Below are 19150 nucleotides of genomic sequence, written 5' to 3'. Positions count from 1 at the left end.
ATTCCTGGGTGCCACCAGAATGGCCCAAATTAGAAAGACCGACAATAGCAAGTGCTGACAAGGATGTGAGGCAGGTGAAACTCTCTCACTTTCATTGCAGGTGGGAGCATAAGTTGGTAGAACCACTCTGGAAACCCACGTGGCAGTATCTAGACAAGCTATATACACCTACTCTATGATGTGGCAATTCCGCTCCAGGGTACACGGGTGCACATGTGCGCCAAATGACACATACAAAACTTTTAACAACAGCTTTATTTGTAATAGTCAAAACTAGAAACAACCCAATTGTCTGTCAACAGTAGAATGGCAAAATTGTGGGATAGTCATATAATGGGCTACTACACAGCATGAAAAAATAAACTTCTGATACACACCATAACATGGATGAACCTCAGACAATATTGAGCAAAAGAAGATGTATATTTTTATAAAATTCAAGAGCAAGCAAAACTAAACTATGGTCATAGAGGTCAAATTAGTGTTTCCTTCTGGGGGATACTGACTAGGAAGGAGAACGAAGGAAACTTCTAGGGAGCTGGCAATGTTCTGTATGTTGATCTGGAGGGTGACTGCCCAGATGTATACACATATGAGGATTCATCAAACCAGACTCTAAAAATTGGCACACATTACTAAATGTATGCTGTATCTCAAAAAGTTAGGAAAAAAATAGTTAAAGACAATTTCTGGGTATGACTGACAACAGTTATGTTTTGCCCACCTGTATCCATCCTCCTCCTTCAGTCTGGAGGGAGCCCCACCCTTTTTCCTCTTAGGGACACATCTCTCCTTCTGCAGGTCAATGTTTTAGGTGGAACTCACATCTTTACAGGCCCCAAATCACAGCACCATTTCCCATAGCCACAGTGATTGGTTTAGGGAATGGGAACAGGACCAAGCTGGATAATGAGTCAATCTCAGAATTTTTTGTTGGAATTAGTAGAAAGATGTTCTTTCCACTGAAGTTGCCAATCTATCAGGATATAAGCTTGGAGCTGCCAGTGGCCACCTCGTCACCTTTTGGAGAGTCTGCTCGAGGAAGAGGCCACACAGAAAAAAGCACAGCGAGATTAAATTCTTCCTGATGACACTTTGTCAGAATTTAAATCTAGCCTCCTCTGTACCAAAAATTTTCATTAGCTGAATCAATTTCTTTTTAGGTAACAACTGTCAGTTTCTTACAGTTATAACTCAAGTCTAATACACTACGAATCTTGGGTAAAATGATGAGAGGTAAGAGGGGGCTTGGAATATAAAATCACCATTGAGACTTGTCTGAAGTGTGTTGTGAGTGCTGCTATTACCCCTGCCCTGAGCGGCTGCTTGCTCTGTGAGACCACGGCCCTGCCAGGTGGGTGAGGCAGGTCCAGGGTTCATGTGGAAAGGACCCTGGTCCTTGTTTGAAAAGGGTTCTGGAATAGGAATCTAGAGAACTGGGTTCCACTCCCCATTTTGCTGCTTCTTAGTGGTAAGGCCTTGGGTAAATCCCTGCACCCCTTTGAGCCTGTTTATTTTCTATAAAACAAGAGTATCATCACTTAGTCCAAAAGGTTATGCAAATCAAATGCTAGTTTTTCAGCTTCGCCAGCTTTTCATACCCTTGGCTGAGTTAGTGCCTGCATCCTAGGCATTCCCACAGTGCCCAGTATGACCCTCTGACCACCGCCATCATGGTCTTCAACTGTGTGTGAGTTCCCCAAGGAAAAGTGCTCATCTGTATCCTGTGTCCCCATGCCAACAAGGCTGGGCACATAGCCGGCAGGGACTCCTGAATGTAGAGAGAGGTGCTGCAGGGCAAGGATATGGCATGGGATGACAGCCCACCTGCCCCTTTGCTCTTCGCTTCCTTGTCTGATAGATGGGGCTGATTCTGACATGTGTCAGGGAGAAGGGCTCTGAAGAAACTACTAAGCAGTCTGGGCTCTGGAAGCTGAGTGCCAGAACCCACCGTGGGGGCCGATTCTGTAGGGTCTTTCCCGGCTGGCCAGGAGCAGTTTACTGAGTGAAGAATGGGAGCTGAGGCTGCCCAGGCACCTTCCTCAGATCTGGCTGTCTGAAACAAAGCCTGGACAAAGGACTCCTGAGGCCATCATACTCTCACTTCCCAGCTCGTTTTTGGGCCATGAAAAAGTTTCTTCCAAGAATTACCAGGCCTATGATAAGTTCCATGGAACAAACCCATCTCTGTGTAAAAACTGAGAGAGAAAAGGCCTTATGCATCTTCATTCATGCATTCATTCCGCAAACACCCATGACACACCACTCTGTACACTAAGGAAGTGGGAACGACCAAGTCTAGGTCTCTGCCCTGAAGAGGTTAGTGCAGACAGAGCCATATGAGACACAGCCTTCATTTTGGCCTCTTTGTCGGTCTCCTTTCCTGCTCCCCAGTATTCTTTATATACATAGTGGCCAGAATGATCCTCTCGAAGCAAGTAGATTACTAGCTTAAACCTTCCAAAGATCCCCATGAGGCCCCCCATCACAGGAGGAGATGGATGAGCAGATGAGGTTGTATTGAGTTTAGGGTATCTGGGAAGGCTCCCACAGGGCTGCCAAGCTATTTGGATGTCTCTCTCTGTCCCGACTCCTAAGAACAATACTTAGGATCCTGGGTGAAGGATAAAGACATACATACTACATCCAATGGCAATACAGCTCCAAATCCCAGGTCTGTTAAGTTGTAGTCAGGCTCATAGGAGAATTCTTTATTTAGATGCTTCAGTGACCAAGAGACAGAGCATAAGCACACACCCACACACCCACATACGATACTAAAGGCATTTCACAGGCGAGGGGTGGAGAGGGGTAGCGAGTGGGAGGAAGAGGCCATGAGAGCAGCTAGGGGCTCCTTTGAGGCAACAAAGAGGGGCCTCTGATGGTGCCACTCCCTAGAATTCCTGCTTGAAAGCTACAAGCCCGCTCCCAGTGAAGTACCAGGCGGTTGGGGAAACCCAGGTTTGGGCCTGGGGAGCATCTGATTGCTCACTGCGGCAACTTGCGCCAGCCCTCCTTTCTTTCCTGGGGCCCGTTCTGCTCGTGGGCACCCAGGAGCCTCCCGGTAGGTGATGAGAGATGGCTAGCACCATAGCAACCTGGGCGGTGGTCTGCTGCACAGGGGAAGGAGAGCCAGCGGGGCCAAAGGGCAGCAAAGAGCCTCCGGGCTGGCTGACACAAGGCAGTTTGCCTATAAGGGCAGCGAGCCATCAAAGAAACTTGCATGTGGGGACTTTCCCACAAGTCCCCAGGTCAGAGCTCCTCTGACAGAGGAAGGGAAAGGCCCCAACTGGAGCCTTCTGTGATCTCACTGGGTACTGAGGCCTCCTTCAGCTCTAGCTTGTCTCCAGTTGCTGCAGGTCCTTAGCACCATTCAGGAACTGTGGAGAAGGGGAAGGAGGGACAGCAATGCTCTGCTGGGGCTGACACTGCTCCAGGAGGAAACTTCACAGTGGGCAGAAACCTGTACAACTGGCCAGCATCAAGTCCCAGGCTCAGGAAAGCTTGCACTTTTCTGGGTGAGGGGGAGTGTCACATTAGCTCTAAGCTTCCATGTGGCAGCTACTTCCCTCTGCCCTTTCCTGCCTAGGCCAGAGTCTGGTGGGAAAGCGCCAGGTTTCACTGGAGCTGCCTCGAGCCCGGGGAGCTCAGTCCTTTAGCTGCAGGGACTTGTCTAAAACTGACTTGGATGGGAGACAGGCCCAGAGCCTCACTGACACATGGCCTAGTAGGGCTGGGGAAGGGGAAAGGCCATCCTTTAAACTATCACCCTATGAGACATCAAGTCCTCCCCAGATCCCCACTCCCTTTGTCCTGACCTACAGGGCCCATCCAAAGGAGATCTGTCTGGACTGATCAGAGGATGCCTGTGGCCCACTCCTGCTTCAGGCCAATGTAAGAGAGGAGGAAGAAGGAGCCGAGGGCTGACCCTGGTCATGGTCATGGGAGGCTGGCTCATGGCTATTTCAACCTGGGGTGCTGAACAGAAACACCTCTAGTCTTCCAAGGCAGTCGAGTCTTTCTGAATGGGTTGTCTTTGCATTGGAATCTGGCCCAGGGGTGACACCATTGTTTTTGGTGACCTGTAATTTGAGAAGGAACAAAGGCACAGGGTCAGTGTGTGGTGGTTGTAATGGCACTCCAGGTAGCTTATTCTAATGGTAGTACAGCTTTTCCAGGGCCTCGGAGTGATAAGCAGGACAGCTCTCTTTTACTGAGGGCCACTGCATGTTAGGCACAGTGCTGAGCTTTCCTTCCAGCATCCTATTTCATCCTCATGGCAATTTTGCAAGGTGCGGGGAACAGCACCCCCATTTTACAAATGAGGAAACTAAAGTTCAGAAAATGTAAGTGACCTGTCCACAATAAGTGTGGGAGATCCAGGACTGAAGCTATGTCTTTCCACGAAACTGAACTGTTTATTCTGCCTACGGGGCCCTGTATGACCTGAATGGTACAGAATGACCACTGTACCTCTCACACCAAATCTACAGTGTCTCTCTAGTCACTCTCTGGGCACCTAGCACCACCTGATATTGTCTTGTTTGTTCATGGATTTGTTTAGGATCTGCTAAAGGATCAGGGAGCAGCATTAGTCTTGGTTTTTACTGCAGCCCAGTGACTTGATCAAGGCCTGACGGGCATACAATAGGTGCTCAATAAACATTTGTTGCATGAATAAAAGCTCATCTCTAATAGCTCTCCTTGGGATTAGCACTTCAAATATATCATCTCTAACTCTCGCATCATCTCATAAGGTGAGAATAATGAGCTCCATTTGGAAGTGGCAGAACAAAATGAATGGGCCTTGGAGTCACAGAGGCTTGGGTCCCGGGTCTAACTCCAAATAACTACGTGATCTTGGGCAAGTCACTTAATCTACCCGACATTAGGTTTCCTTGGGTTGGAAAAGGGGGGTCCTAAATCTGAGCTGCTAGTGTGAATCAAATGAAGATTAAATTAGATGTTCAACAAATTGTAGCTATTATCTCATAGAAGAGGAACTGGAGGCTCAGAGAGGTTTACTGACTCGCCCAAGGTGACATAGCTGGAAAGTACAGGAAGAAAAGGAAATACCACTAGCATTTGCAAGTCTGGGTCGCCCCAAGACAGGGCTCTGGCTGGCACCAGACTGTTTGTGAAGTTGCCACCAGTCAAGGTGCCATAGCTGAAGGTATGCTGAACTGGGAGTGAGCCCCAGGCCAGGTTGCTGGGGCTTGTCTCAAGTTTGTATCTAAGAGAAATCTCGAGAGCTCTCTCTGTGAAAGAATCTACAAATAAAGAGGAAGGCCCGCTGCAGTGCAGGGAGGAGACTCAGGCAGAGCACAGAGGACGAAGGACATTTGTGACTCTAACACTCTACTTCTACCACCTTTAATTCATTTGGCTCTGTGAATAATGCAGAACCAACTACCAAAATCAAAGCAATCATTTTGGCACCCTTGCCTGCTTGAAACTCAGTTTCCTCATCTGTAAAATGGGGATAATTCCTATCTCAGAAGATTATGTTGTGGCACTGCCCACACTAGACAATTGCCTTCTCAGAGAAAGAGACAGAACCACATGGGCCCTCCCCGGCTGGGTCCTAGCCTCTTCATATCACATGGTGCCACAACCTCCTTGTTAGCATGATGCCCTGGAGGAGGATGCTGTGAGCCAGCCAAGCCTGTCTGAATTATGGCTCTGCCTCACAGCACAGGTTCAGTTTTAATGGTGGTTGCCTGTATCTGTGAAATAAGAATGACGATCCCTTCTTCCCAGGGTTGTCTGAAGATTGCCCGAGAGAATTTGCTTGGTATATGGCCTGTAACAGAACAGGCACTGAGGAATGACAGTCATTTTCAAGATTATCATGAATAGATAATTCTGTTCACCTCTTCCCTTCAAAGCACTTCTCATAATTTGTAATTACTTGTTGTTTACTTATATTTTTGTATTCTATCAGAATGCAAGGTCTTGAGAGCAGGAACTGGGTCTGTCCTGGTCACCATTCAGGGTGTCCAATAAATCTTTGATCAATGAATGAAAGAACCTGGTCATATTTGATAATGGCCTGTAGAGGGAGCTCTTGCCACATAATTGATGGCAGTGAATACGAAAGTCTTTAGGTCAGTGAAACAGGCTTCCCTAGTCAGACTGCCAAAAGCGAGGAAAACCAAGTACTATTAGGAGGCCACGGAGGAAATCGCCTATGCTTCTCTACCAAAACCTCAGCCCAGGAGGTCCAAAGGCTGAGAAGCTGATGGGAGAAAAACACACAGAGGAGACACTTATTTCTGCTGACTGACCTTCTGTTGACAGAAAAAGCTGTCAGGACTCCCATTTAGCCAAGGAGTACTTGGCTTTGTTCTGATTCAAAAGCCCTGCGCTCCTGCTGCAGACTTATGACTTCAAAGGATGATTACTCACTGGTTCTTGTGTTTGAAGCCGCTGACATGAGCTTGGTACTGTTCTATGGAGTTCAGCACTATCTTACACGTCTTGCACGGGTAGCCCTTCCCGGCTGAAACACACATAGAAGTCAAGATGCTTAGTTATCCAATAAGGGACCTGGGGACTGATGCATTTGAAAGTGCATGCAAATGCCCTTCTGAGGACAGAGGGGTGGAGTGAGGTCAGGTGGTTGGCCCTGATGACAATCCCAGAAGCCTCGATGCTCAGGGGGCACATGCTGTGTGCCTCTATGCTCCCTGGAGTTGGGAACCTCCTCACCCCCGTGTCCAGTCCCAGCGTTGAGCCTGGTCCAGAGCAGCTGTCTGTTGAGTAAATAAGAGATTGAAAGAAGAGGTGACATTTGGTTAACTGTCTTTTCCACCTTGACTATGCTAAGTGGCCTCATTAAGGATGCTGTTCGCTGAGAGATCTCTGGGAAGGTGCCCATATCCTTAGGCTTGCAATAACAGTAATTAATGAGAATGCCCGTTATGAAAATCAACCTATCTTTCTACCTGGGGGCTCACAGATACCCTGTCTCACTACTAGGGCTGCTCCAGTGACAAAGTGGCCTTTCTCCACATGGTCTAGCAGAGATATGGTCAGGAGCCAAGATATGGGGGCTGGATTCCTAGCTCTGCCTTCATATGACCTTGGCTAAATTCCTTCTCCTTTCTTTTTTTCTCTTTTACAGTAGAAAAGAAAAGTTTTATTAGAAGGGAAAGTACACTTCCAGACGTGGAAGTGGTCCTGAGCAAGAGAAGCGTGACTCAAAACAGGAGCCAAGATATGGGGGCTGGATTCCTAGCTCTGCCTTCATATGACCTTGGCTAAATTCCTTCTTTCTTTTTTTCTCTTTTACAGTAGAAAAGAAAAGTTTTATTAGAAGGGAAAGTACACTTCCAGACGTGGAAGTGGGCCTGAGCAAGAGAAGCGTGACTCAAAAGGCCTCTCCTTTCTGATCCTCAGCTTTCTCAACTAAAACCAATTATACCACAACTCATAATCATAATACTTATAATAATGATCAGCTATTATTTACCAAGTGCCTGATATAGACCATGAACTTCAACATGACTTCAAGAGCTCTTCTGGTTCCAATACTTTTTGAATCATCCGCCATCCTAATGTCTCACAGCTCTGCAGTGAGATCACCTATGTTCAAATTCCAGCTCTATCATTTCTTACATGTAAGACCACAGGCCAGTTACTTAACCTCTTTGAGATTTGGTTCCTTCATTTGTAAAAGTGGGACTTCTCTGAGACTCTGGTTTCCTCATTTCTAAAAGTGGGACTTCTCTTGCCTATGAGGTTAATATTAGTATCAGCTTTATGCGGTATTATAATGATTCAAATAAAAACACTTGGCATAGAGTAAGCGTTCAACAAATGTGAGCTTTTGTCACTATTATTATTTCACTCTTATGAGCTCCATGAGTCACACTGGCAAAGGGTTGCTTTCCATGGCAGCTGTAGCTACTGAGAACACCAACAGTCTCATCTATTCCAATAAGCTAGCCGATATTCCCAACTACATTTATTTCCCTTGTATCATCAGGTATTTTCTGGAAGACACATCCTTTAATGCACTTAAGGAGAAAATTATTGCAATCAGAATTCAGGTCATTTTTAGACATTAAGGCCAGAAATCATGGTTCAGCACTAACAGGGAAGAGACGCATAGTGGACTAGCAGAACCACCCGCCCCCTGAGATCAGCAGTGGGACCTGGGGCTGGTGTGGGAGTGACAACCACCCATGGGTAAGAATCACTAATGCTTAGATTACAAGAGCCCACTCTCATTCTCTATTAAGCACCAGGCACCATGCCAGGATTTTATGGTCCTGGATTTTTTTTTTTTAATAGAGTCAAAAGGAAAGTTTATTAGAAAAGGGGTAACACTCCATAGACAGAGTATGGTCTCCTCTCAGAGGCAGAGAGTGAGAGTGACAGTGCAAAAGATTGTGAGAGACAGTAAAGGCATTGAGAGGAACCTGCTCTTGGATTCTTACAACAACCCTGCAAGATAGGTGCTTATTTCCATTTTTCAGAGCAGGAAATAGGCCCAGAGAGGTTAAGTGGTTGACTCAGGGTCAGAGGTGGGATTTGTCCTCTAGTTCATGAGGCCCCTGGCCTTCCCTCTGTACTACATGTCTCGGGACTCTCCTATGTCTCTTGTAAAGTACAAGATCTCAGTAGATTATTTGCTCATCTATAAGCTAGATTCAAATAGTCATTTGGGACAACTGAGATCTGTCGAGGATCCACATATAAATTTTCATCTGCTTTTTGTTTTACATGTTTGATATTCTGGTTTCCCTGTGTGATTTTATGACTGTAAGTCACTAGAGCTGATTTTTAAACATCTGGTTTATTTGGAAAAGCACGTATATCTCCTTCCATTTACTGCCAAGGCTTTTGAGAGGCCTGTTTACACTTGCTTCTCTATTTCCTTGCCTTTCAATTGCTTTTAACCTATCCCAGTGCGCACGTGCGCGCGCACGCGCGCGCGCGCGCACACACACACACACACACACACACACACACACACACGTGCGCCCCTTCCAAGGCCTGCAGTGGCTTCCTTGTATCTAAATTTCATGGACAAAATGGATGCTTATGAGGTCTCATCATATCTGACCTCTCAACAGCACCTGACAGAAATGGTGACTCATGCCTTCTTTAACGTCTCCCACCCTTGGCTTTCAGCATGTGCACTTTTGATTTTTGTGCTCTGGTGCCTCCTTCTCAGTCTCTTGCTAACTCTTATCTGACCTCCACCATTAATACTGGCATTCCATATTTCCAGAAGACTCAATCTCAGACCCTCAGCTCTTCTCTCTAAACTTTTTAAGGGGTCTTATTCATTCTCCTGATTTTAATTACTACCTATTAGGTTAAAACATATGCAACTACAAATATTTAAGTTTCTGACTTACCAAAATGGCAATATCTCTAACTCCTACCCCTTGTTTAAAGTCTTGACCTATATACCCAACTGCCTCTTTAACATTTCTACTTGGATATCTCACGGGCATCTTAAACTCAAAGCTGATGAAACCTGGTTATCCACTGAACTGCTCAAGACTAAGTCTGGGCATCATCCTTGACTGTTCCCTTTCCTTCATTTCCCACGTTTGATGAACGAGTCCTGACAATATTATTTCCTATATACATCTTGAATGCATCTATTTCTGCCTCCTCCACTATTACCTTAATCCAAGCTCCGATCTTCTCCAGTATGAATTACTACCACAGCCTCACTGCTGTTCTTTCCCCATTACCTTTCCTCCCTAATCCGAACTGTTCTCCACTTTGTAACCAGAGTGATATAATAGTGCTTAAACTGTCAATGGCTTCCCAGAGCTCTTACGATAAAGGCCCAAATCCTTAATATAACCCACAAAGTCATGAATGCACAGTTGCTCATCACCCGAGCATCACTATCCCCCTTGCCCTCTGGGAAGCCTTCCTTGATCTCTGCTCCCCCATATCCCATTTGTTTCTTGTTCTAAAGCTTGTCATACTTGTTATTTGCTCAATGCCTGTCTTCTCTGTAGACTCTAAGCTCCATGAGAACTTGGACAATACCTTTCTTGTTTACCACCACATATACAATGCCTGGCATATGTTAGGAAAGAGATTAACAAATATTTCTTGACTACATATGAATTTTATAAGACCTGAAAACCTGCCCTGTGCACAGAGGTTGAAGAAACCTGGGGATCGGCATGGGGCAGAGAAAGTGGACTGGTTCTGGGTAGGAGGTAAGACCTAAAGTAGGGTGAAAAAGTAAAGGGGTGCAGCAGAGGATTCCAGTAGCCCAGAGGGGCTTCTGAGCACTCTGGAGTTTGGAAGGATTTGGCTGCCTGAATGAGATGCAGGTTTTAGTTTGGTATTCTTGGGTAACTGAGAGAAATGTGAGCCTGGAATATAAAGCGAATGCCAAGTCTTGTTTGATCTGCTTGGTAGATGCCACATCTACCCCTGGTGGGAGAGATCTGGACACTCTAAGTCATCTCACATTTGACACTTATTTGTCATGAGATACTTGCCAGGAGCCCAACGGAAATCATTCTCTGGGCCCAACACAGAACTAACCTAGGTTTCAGTGCTGGGCTGCAGTTGCTACCTAGTGTGGGACCCAGGACAAATCACTTCATCCTTTCGATGATGCCCTTCCACTGCCCTCATTTGCAATATGGGGATAATCAAACTTGCATAAGAGTGGCTGTGAGGATTAAATTAGGTAATTACCTGTGAGAGCATCTAGCCTAAGGCCTGGACTGCAGCGGCCAGTGGTTAAGTGTAGGATGAATGACAGAACAAATGAAGGAATGAACAAACAAGCCTCGACTGACACCAGCAGGGAAAAGTCAAGCTGCTAACAAATCTCGATCCTTTGCTATGGCAGAATCCCTTTCAGCTGACATCACTGCTTGCATACCTAGGTAAATGCCCTACCACTGTGAGTAAGGTGGGGTCGGAGTGGGCTCAGTGCCTCTGTTGATGTTCTGTACCTGAAAAGCCTCCTGTATGCACTTTCAGAGCTGGAAGCAGGAGGCAGGAGTGCAAGTTTTAGAGTCAGACAGAGCTAGGGACACATGCTGATGTTGTCATTTATCAATATTAGGTCATATCAGCTGTTATGTCCTTGAGCAAGTCACTCTGAGTCTCACTGTCGTTATTAGTGAAGTGGGAAAACCATGCCTGTTTATAGGGTTGCTGTGAGGTTTAAGTTATAATGTATATATTAATATCAAAGGGGCACATGATACCCCTGCCCCTCTGCCTAGGTTTTCATGGAAGATTTTGGCTGACCTTTAAAGTAGTCAGACGTCTTAAGCAGGAAAAAAAAAATCAAGGCTATGTTCTAGGATTATGAAAGTAAAGTAGCCTTAGACAAATGGAGGGTGGATACAAAAGGGCTTTGGCTTGAAATGAAAGAACAGAATGGACAGAAGTTAAGATAAGCAGCCCAAAACAATGCAGTACCTGAGTCCTGCCAGTGGACAAGCCATAATGAGGACAGACCAGGCAGGGCTGAATAAGAAACGGTTGGCTGCAAGAACCCTGGTCCTGCCAGCTGAGTGCTATGTTGGTCCTACTGGTCACAGGCTAAAAAAGGAGAATGTTGTGAAGCAGAGTTCTGAGGCTTCTTGATTCCTTGGCATATGGGATTGATGCTGTTAAAGGGGAAGGTGCTGCCTGCACATGGGAACTGCCTGTATCAGGCATCCCTCTCCAATTTTGAAGAGGTTTGTGAAGTGGGGTCCTTCAATGGCATCGGAGGAGCAATCTTTGGCACCCCGCTCCAAGAGCTCCCCCTTGTTCGTAGTCACTGGTTGGCACCCTTCTCATCTGTGTCAGCATGGATGGCCTGTGTTGTATGGCCGCTTTGGAGAGTCGTTAGAGTGTCGTGATCCCTCCTCTTGCCCATATATGGTCCGGAACCTCTACGGCATTGGGTGTTCACCTCTCCAGGATTGTGGGAAGAGCACTGATGACTGAGCAGCAGCTTCCCTGAGGCTGAGCTGTCTACACCTGGATGTTACAGGAGCCTCAAGTGTTGACAGTCTGCTGCTGCACCTCTGAGGCCCAGGGAGGAAGCCTTGGAGGACCAAAGCCAACATTCCTGCAGGCTCCACGAGACAAGGATTTTTTTCAGTCTTGGTCACTACTGTCTCCCGGTGAGGGAACATAGCAGGTGCTCAATAAACATTGACTGGCTGAATGAAAGAAAATAATAATCTCTCTTCTCTCTCCATCCCTTACTGTAGGTGGTGAGCAGTTACTGTGATGGGGAGGGCTTTTTGTGACTGCTCACTCCTGTGATGCTGACAGCCATCTTGAGGTTATGGCAGCAGCTGATATTCGAAGTCAGAATGGTCTCCTTCACCATGCTATATCTGAGACACAAGCCTCAACTGCTGGGAGAGGGACCCTGAGGACACTCTAAAATTTGGAAGAGGCTGCTGAGGTCTTCACACAAGGAATGTGGATGACAGGGAGTTTAAATCAGAGGTTGCAAACTGGTGGCCCTAGGTCCAGTCTGGCTTGCATCATTCCAGGCTTGCAGTTAGGTTTAACTAACTCAAAGGGGGGTTAACATTTTAAACATTTAGTTGCACATTTAAAAATCAGAAGGATTCTTATTAAAATCGGGCTTCTAGATTCTTTTGAAAAGCTGAAAGATATGGTAAGAAACTGGCTAGAGCTGGCTAGAGGAGGCATGCACTCTTCAGCTGACCATCTCTCCTCCGGGCTTTTCCCCTTAGTTAATTTCCTGCCTGCTTCTGCAGGCATTTGTGCTGGCCATGCCTGCCTTAGGAGACCTAAGTCGAGGAAAAGCATAGCCTTGGTGGTCTGGGGAGCCCCAGTGGTCAAGCCCTGATCCAGCTCTGGTGTGAGCTGGGCTCCCTTACCTGATGAGTCAGTGACAGCAGGGTCTGCCAGCCGCCCATAGTGTGCCATGAGTTTGAGCTTGGTCTCTTGTTTCCTGTGTTTCTTGCCCACATAATGTTGTTGAGCCATGACAGGGTCGTTGAAAGTCGCGTGGCAGAGGCTGCAGAACTTGTCTGGGTCTATCATCTCTCTATTCTGGTGCAAGGCTAAGGTGGAGGCCACAAGGAAAGGGTTTGTAAGGCGTTTCGACAGAGCTGCAGCGAGAGAGTTCAAATAGAAACAATGAAAAAACCCAGAAGGTGCCATGCTTTCAGAGTATGCTGAATGCAAAGGAAGGCTGGTCACTAGTTAATCACACTTGCAGATGTGGCACTGCCAGTGTGAATCACACAGCAAGAGCCTTCTGTAATTGGGGAAACTGGGAAGATTTGGGGGAGCTACTTTGTTCAACAGTTTAACTGCTTTATGCAGATGAATTCTGATTTTCTCATATGCTGAGGAGGCTCTGCACTTCTGCTATCAAGTTGCCAAGTTACAACAGACTAGAGATGCACATGCTTGCAGTTTTCTTATCTTTCAGAATTCCCCAGAACGTCACAGCAAGAGGGACAATAAATTTGGATTTTTTATTCTCATCCTCACACTACCCCATTAGAGAGCTGGGAGCCAACGCACAGATGTAGGAACTGTGGGCCTGAGGGCCTGGAGGGTCATTTAGAAAAGGTAACCATACTGGGAAGCCTTTGGGCTACGTTGCCTTCTGGGCTGAGCAGGGGAGAGAAGAGGATGACACTGACATTTTGTTATGTGCTTTGTACATGTAGTTTTTCCTTTGCTCCTCAGAATTACTCCATGAGGTAGGTATCATTTCATCACATTATAGAGGAAAAACTGAGGCTCATAGGTGAAATGACTTGCCCAAGACCACCAAGCTAGTAAGTGAACCTAGGTCTGTGTGACCCTAAAGACCATGCCCTCTTTGCTACACCAGGCTGCCAGAGTGTGGCAGAGAGACCTAAAGGCTACAGTTCATGCTTCTACCTTCAGAAAAATCTCTGACTTCAGACAACAAATTCTTTTAATCAGAGCCCAGTACGGGCAGATGTGGAAGCCTCCTGTGGGTCAATAGATGTTCTCATGTTGACTGCAGGCCATGCTGCTGTCTTATAGAGTGGATGCCATGACTCACTAATGATTTCACATGGCCTGAATGGTGTCAACCTAGTAAGCACTGCTTTAAAAGTGGCTTAGAACCCCTGCCACTGGCGGAGGGGTAGGGCTCAGCAGCACTCACAATGACTCAGATGCTATCATCTCTGTACCACTTCAATGGGGGAAGTTATGAGGATTTTTAGCAAGCCAAAAGAAACTTGCTGGCTTTACCCACAGTGATTTTCCAGTACAGGGAACCTCAATTTCTCTGGCCATTGATTTTCCCTAGCCGTTGTTTCAGTGAGTCACTCGAAAAGTAATGTACATGGTGCAGAATATTTAATAATATGAGAAAATACTCAGCATGTGGTGTCGAGTTAAAAAGTTATACAGCAGTCTGTTTCTTATGTCCTCAATTCTGTAAAACGACAACAGAAAACATACTGACGATGCATGGAAAAAGACCAAAAGCATAGAGTAAAAGGATGCTTTTGAGTATTTTCCAACTTTTCTACAATAAATGTAGATTTTGACATCAGGAAAGAGATAATAATAGTTGTTAAGAGACATAAAGGTCATTCTTCAAAAGATACTGAGAAGCATCAGAGGTAAATGGTTAAGTAAAGTTAGAGGAACCACTTAATGCAGTGGTCCCCAACCTTTTTGGCAACAGGGACTGGTTTCGTGGAAGACATTTTTTCCACAGACTAGAGCGGGAGGATGGTTTCAGGATGATTCAAGAGCATTACATTTATTGTGCACTTTGTTATTATTACATTGTAACATATAATGAAATAATCACACAACTCACCATAATGCAGAATCAGTGGGAGCCCTGAGCTTGTTTCTGCAACTAGACGGTCCCATCGGGGCTGATGGGAGACTGTGACACCCGAAGTGTGTTGCTTATGTTCAGTCTACTCCATAATCTCACTTTGGTTGCTGTTGCTGTTGCTGCAGAAAACCCTTCACAAAGACAGGATGTTGGAAAAAGCAGGCTTTTCAGTGCTTTTGTGGCAATGTCAGGCTATTCCATTCCACCTTGACTTTAACTCAGAACATATGGAGATTTGAAGTTGTCTCAAACATACTTTTAAGGCCACTGCCATTTGTGATCTCAAGCAATTGATCCTCTTCTAGCACAGACAAAGTTGATTTACCTGGCTTATTCACAAGTGGGTCACAGATCCATTCCTTCCCAGTTCAGGGGTCTTTTGTGGTTGGGAAGTAATGCTCAAACTCTTTTGAAAGTTGAGATAGGTGATCATGCACCAGCTGGGAGAAAGAAGGCCCTGACTCAGTCTCTTTCAAAATCTTTGCTAACATTTGAAACATATCAAAAATCCCAATGTTCACTTGTTGCCCTCATAATTCCAGTTTGGCTTTGAATGCAGCCACTTTATCTGTTGACTTGAACACAGTTGTCGTTCTCTTCTGAAGTGAGAGATTGAGTTGGTTAAGCAGGTTGACTATGTCACATAAGTAAGCAAGTTTTGCAATCCATTCTGTGTCAATGAAATGTGCCGCCAGTGATTATTTTTCTAAAAGAAATCTCTGGAGCGGCTCTCGTAATTCAGAAACTCTGGCCAGTGATCTATCTTTAGAAAGCCATCTCACTTCTGTGTATAAGAGAAGATGTATGTGCTCTGCATCCATCTCCTCACAGAGCTACATGAACAGATATGAGATAAAGGATGTACTTTAATGTGGTTGATAATTGTAATTACATCCAGCAAAACATTAAGTTCGGGTGACATTTTTTGGGTAGCCAGTATTTCTCTATGGATAACAGTGTGTATAGTTTTATATTCAGAAGCGACCTGTTTGACCCATTAAGTGAAACCAGGAAGCCATTCCACTCCATCTGTGCAAATACCGATACAAAATGACAAATTTGGTTTTCCTGATAATGCAATCATTCAAAGACTTGAATAGTTCTGCACCTGTGGTGTTGATTGGCAACAAAAGCCCATATAACATAACCCCATGCACATCCTCCTGAAAAATATATCGCACAAAAACAAGCATTGTTGCTTTGTTGTCAACATCAGTAGACTCGTCAACCTAGACTACATACCAAGGTGACTCATTAATCCTAACAATCGTGCCTCAGTATCCTCTATTTCATCAATTTGTCTAGTTTTAGTGCTAGCCAAAAGAGGAACACATGCCATTTGAACTGCAGCCTCTCCTAAAATTTCATGACAAATGTCCTTAGCAGCAGGCAGGATCAACTCTTCACCAATAGTAAAGGGCTTCTTAGCTCTAGAAATGTGCTTGGCTACTAAGAATGATACTCAGTGCAGACACATTTGATGAAGTAGTGGCCTTCAATAATTGCTTCTGTTCTTTGTGTTCACATTTTTTTCTTTTGAAAAACTCCGAAGGCTTGTCTTTTAATGCAGGGTGCTTGGTCTCCATGTGGTGAAGCAGTTTTGAAGGTTTCATGGCTTCATTGGATAGCCAGTTGCCACATATTAACAAAGTGGGCTTGGAGAACGTGAATCACTTGTTGCAATGAACTTAATAATTTAAGTAGGACTCTTGGTATTTTCTTTTAAATGTAGCTTCTTTTTTGTTGGCATTTTTAGAGTCTTCTGCTGTCTCATCGTTGGGTCTTTCTCCCTTTTCAAATAAGCTTTCTAGTGATGTTTGTTCTTTACTCATTTTGGCTAGGATTAGCTTGTGGGCTCACCAACACTGTGACTGAGATAAGTGCCCAGTGCAGGAAAGAGGCGTGGACCAAAGTGGTAAATAATGGGTGGGCCACGCACGGACTAACATAAGTGTTCGATTCTGACTTAAAGCCTGCCACCAGGTGCAGCTGTACAATTGAAGTATGTCAACTCAGTTGCCACTATGAAGCCTGCCACTTGCCACTCACTGATAGGGTTTTGATATGTTTGTAAGCAATTGACTTATTATGGTCTCTGTAGAGTCAAACCTCTCTGCTAATGTTAATCTGTATTTGCAGCTGCTTCCCAGTGCTAGCACCACTGCCTCAGCTCCACTTCAGATCATCAGGCATTAGATTCTCATAAAGAGCATGCAACCTAGCTCCCTCGCATGCGCAGTTCACAACAGGGTTCACACTCCTATTGAGAATTTAATGCCTGATGATCTGAGGTGGAGCTGAGGGAGTGATGCTAGTGCTGGGAAACAGCTGCAAACACAGACTAAGCTTTGCTTGCTCGTCCACCGTTCACCTCCTGATGTGCAGCCCAGTACCAGTCCATGGCCTGGCAGTTGGAGACCCCTGGCTTAATGGACATCCAATAAAAATGAGAGCTATGGAAGTCTTCTCTCAGGAAACAGTATAAATATGGAAAGAGTATTCTATTGGGATGTCTGCTGTAGTGTTATCTATAAAAACCAAAAAAGAGGGGGGGAAATGTTAGAGGAATGGTTAAATGTGGTTTGATGGGATATTATACGGTCATTGAAAATGTTTATGAAAAGGTTTTTAATAACATGAGTAAATACAAATGTTATATTGAAAAGAGTATAAAAGAAAATTACAAACACAATATGACTTTATCATTGTTAAAAAATACGTACACAGTCTGTATGTATGTACTGGTATTTTGAAATGTTACTAACATGTTAACAGTGTTTTTCTCTTGGTAGTAGAATCTGGGTGATAAATCTATTTTCCTCTGTACCTTTTACATTGTTTGGACTAGAATTATTCATAATGAGTATGCATTGTTTTTATAAAAACAGTAAGATTATTTAAAGCAGGGATCCCCAATCCCTGGGCTACAGATGCTACTGGTCCATGGCCTGTTAGGAACCGGGCCACATAGTGGGAGGTGAGTGGCAGGTGAGTGAGGGAAGCTTCATCTGTATTTGTAGCAGTTCCCCAGTGCTAGCATCACCGCCTCAGATCATCAGGCATTAGATTCTCATAGGAGCACTGGTCCCTGGTGCCAAAAAGGTTGGGGACCGCTGATTTAAAATATTCTGTTTAAGTGCACATATATTTGGATTTAATCTAGATTTACATAAAACAGAAATACACACATACACATAACAAAAGATTACAGGAGAAACAGTACTATAAAATGTTAACAGCGGTTATCTCTGAATGGTAAAATTATGGGTATTTTTTCTTTCCATTTATCTATATTTTCCATATTTTCTATAACATGCTTATATTACTTTTACATTAGAAAAATGTTTAATTTCAGAAATAGCTATAAATTCATGTAATAATATGAAAATGTGCTTAAACTACAAAATTATATGAAAAGTAAAAGCAGGGTACATGCAAGATGATTACAGCTTCTTAGAACATATGTGCATGTGGCAAAGGCCAAAAGTGGATATGGAGAATATGGACTTTTGAATATGGACTCTTTGGGACCAGGCATATTCCAGAGAATTTTCCCATTTATGGAAAGATGAGTCCATATAAAACTAAGGTAAGTAAACTTATAAAGTTCTGCTCTTAAGCTGGTTTCTCTTGGCCTAATGTTTAATATCTTTGGTACCATGAATGGTACCAAAAGACTTTAAACAAAAGCAATTAGTAGTAGTATAACTTAATAATGAACAAACCAGAAGCAAGGCCTATGACATGCTCCAGGTGGTAGATACCTGATCAACTACTGAATTTGATGGAGGGAGTCCATTTATTGGCTATCTTGATGAGGGTGATAATACTAACAATAGCAGCTGTCATTTACTGAGCACCTATTAGGTCCTAGGTTCCTTATATACATTACTTTATCCTTACAACTTAGGAAGTAGATCGAATTATCAACATTTTATAGGTGAAGACACTCAGGTATGAAGAAGTCAAGTCATGGAGATGGTAAATAGCAGCCCTGGGATTTAAACCTGGGCATCTGTGACTGCGGAGTCCATATTCTGTTGTTTCATAGCACGAATAACTATATTTGGGTATGAGTGATTTTTTTACTCAGTCTTCGAAACCTTCTAAAACATTGTCTTATTTTCATAATATAGTAACATAAAAAAGGATAATAAATATTATAGATAGTGTAGTCTAATTCTTGGTCCAATATAAGAGAGAAGCAAAAATTACCAAGAAAAAATGAAATAAAGATCAAAGAACTTTCACTCTTGACTAACTGCAGTTAGCAGATGTTAAAAATTCCAGAAAGTCAGGAGTTAATGAGATGAAAGCAAGGGCCCC

The 19150-nt window shown here is 44.4% G+C and overlaps 1 protein-coding gene across 8 annotated transcripts in view; it reads right to left on the bottom strand.

Moving 5' to 3' along the window:
• Positions 1–240: 240 nt before the first annotated feature.
• Positions 241–19150, bottom strand: part of ZNF346 (zinc finger protein 346) — a 31248-nt gene continuing 12338 nt past the window's right edge. For 4 of the 8 annotated variants that reach the window (XM_006923193.3, XM_015598047.2, XM_025040680.1 and 1 more), the window contains 3 exons: positions 12858–13091; positions 6409–6502; positions 241–4082 (listed from right to left, as the gene is read on the bottom strand). In XM_006923193.3, the coding sequence (XP_006923255.1) occupies positions 3995–4082; positions 6409–6502; positions 12858–13091 (416 nt within the window). In that variant the 3' untranslated portion in view covers positions 241–3994. The remainder of the gene's footprint in view (positions 4083–6408; positions 6503–12857; positions 13092–19150) is intronic. The other 4 variants (XM_015598046.2, XM_025040679.1, XM_015598048.2 and 1 more) reach the window with 2 other exon arrangements.

The sequence above is a fragment of the Pteropus alecto genome, unplaced genomic scaffold (assembly GCF_000325575.1).
Source record: "Pteropus alecto unplaced genomic scaffold, ASM32557v1 scaffold78, whole genome shotgun sequence".
Classification (NCBI taxonomy): domain Eukaryota; kingdom Metazoa; phylum Chordata; class Mammalia; order Chiroptera; family Pteropodidae; genus Pteropus; species Pteropus alecto.
Note: the sequence above shows the minus strand (reverse complement) of the source record. Positions and strands in the feature narration are given on the sequence as shown.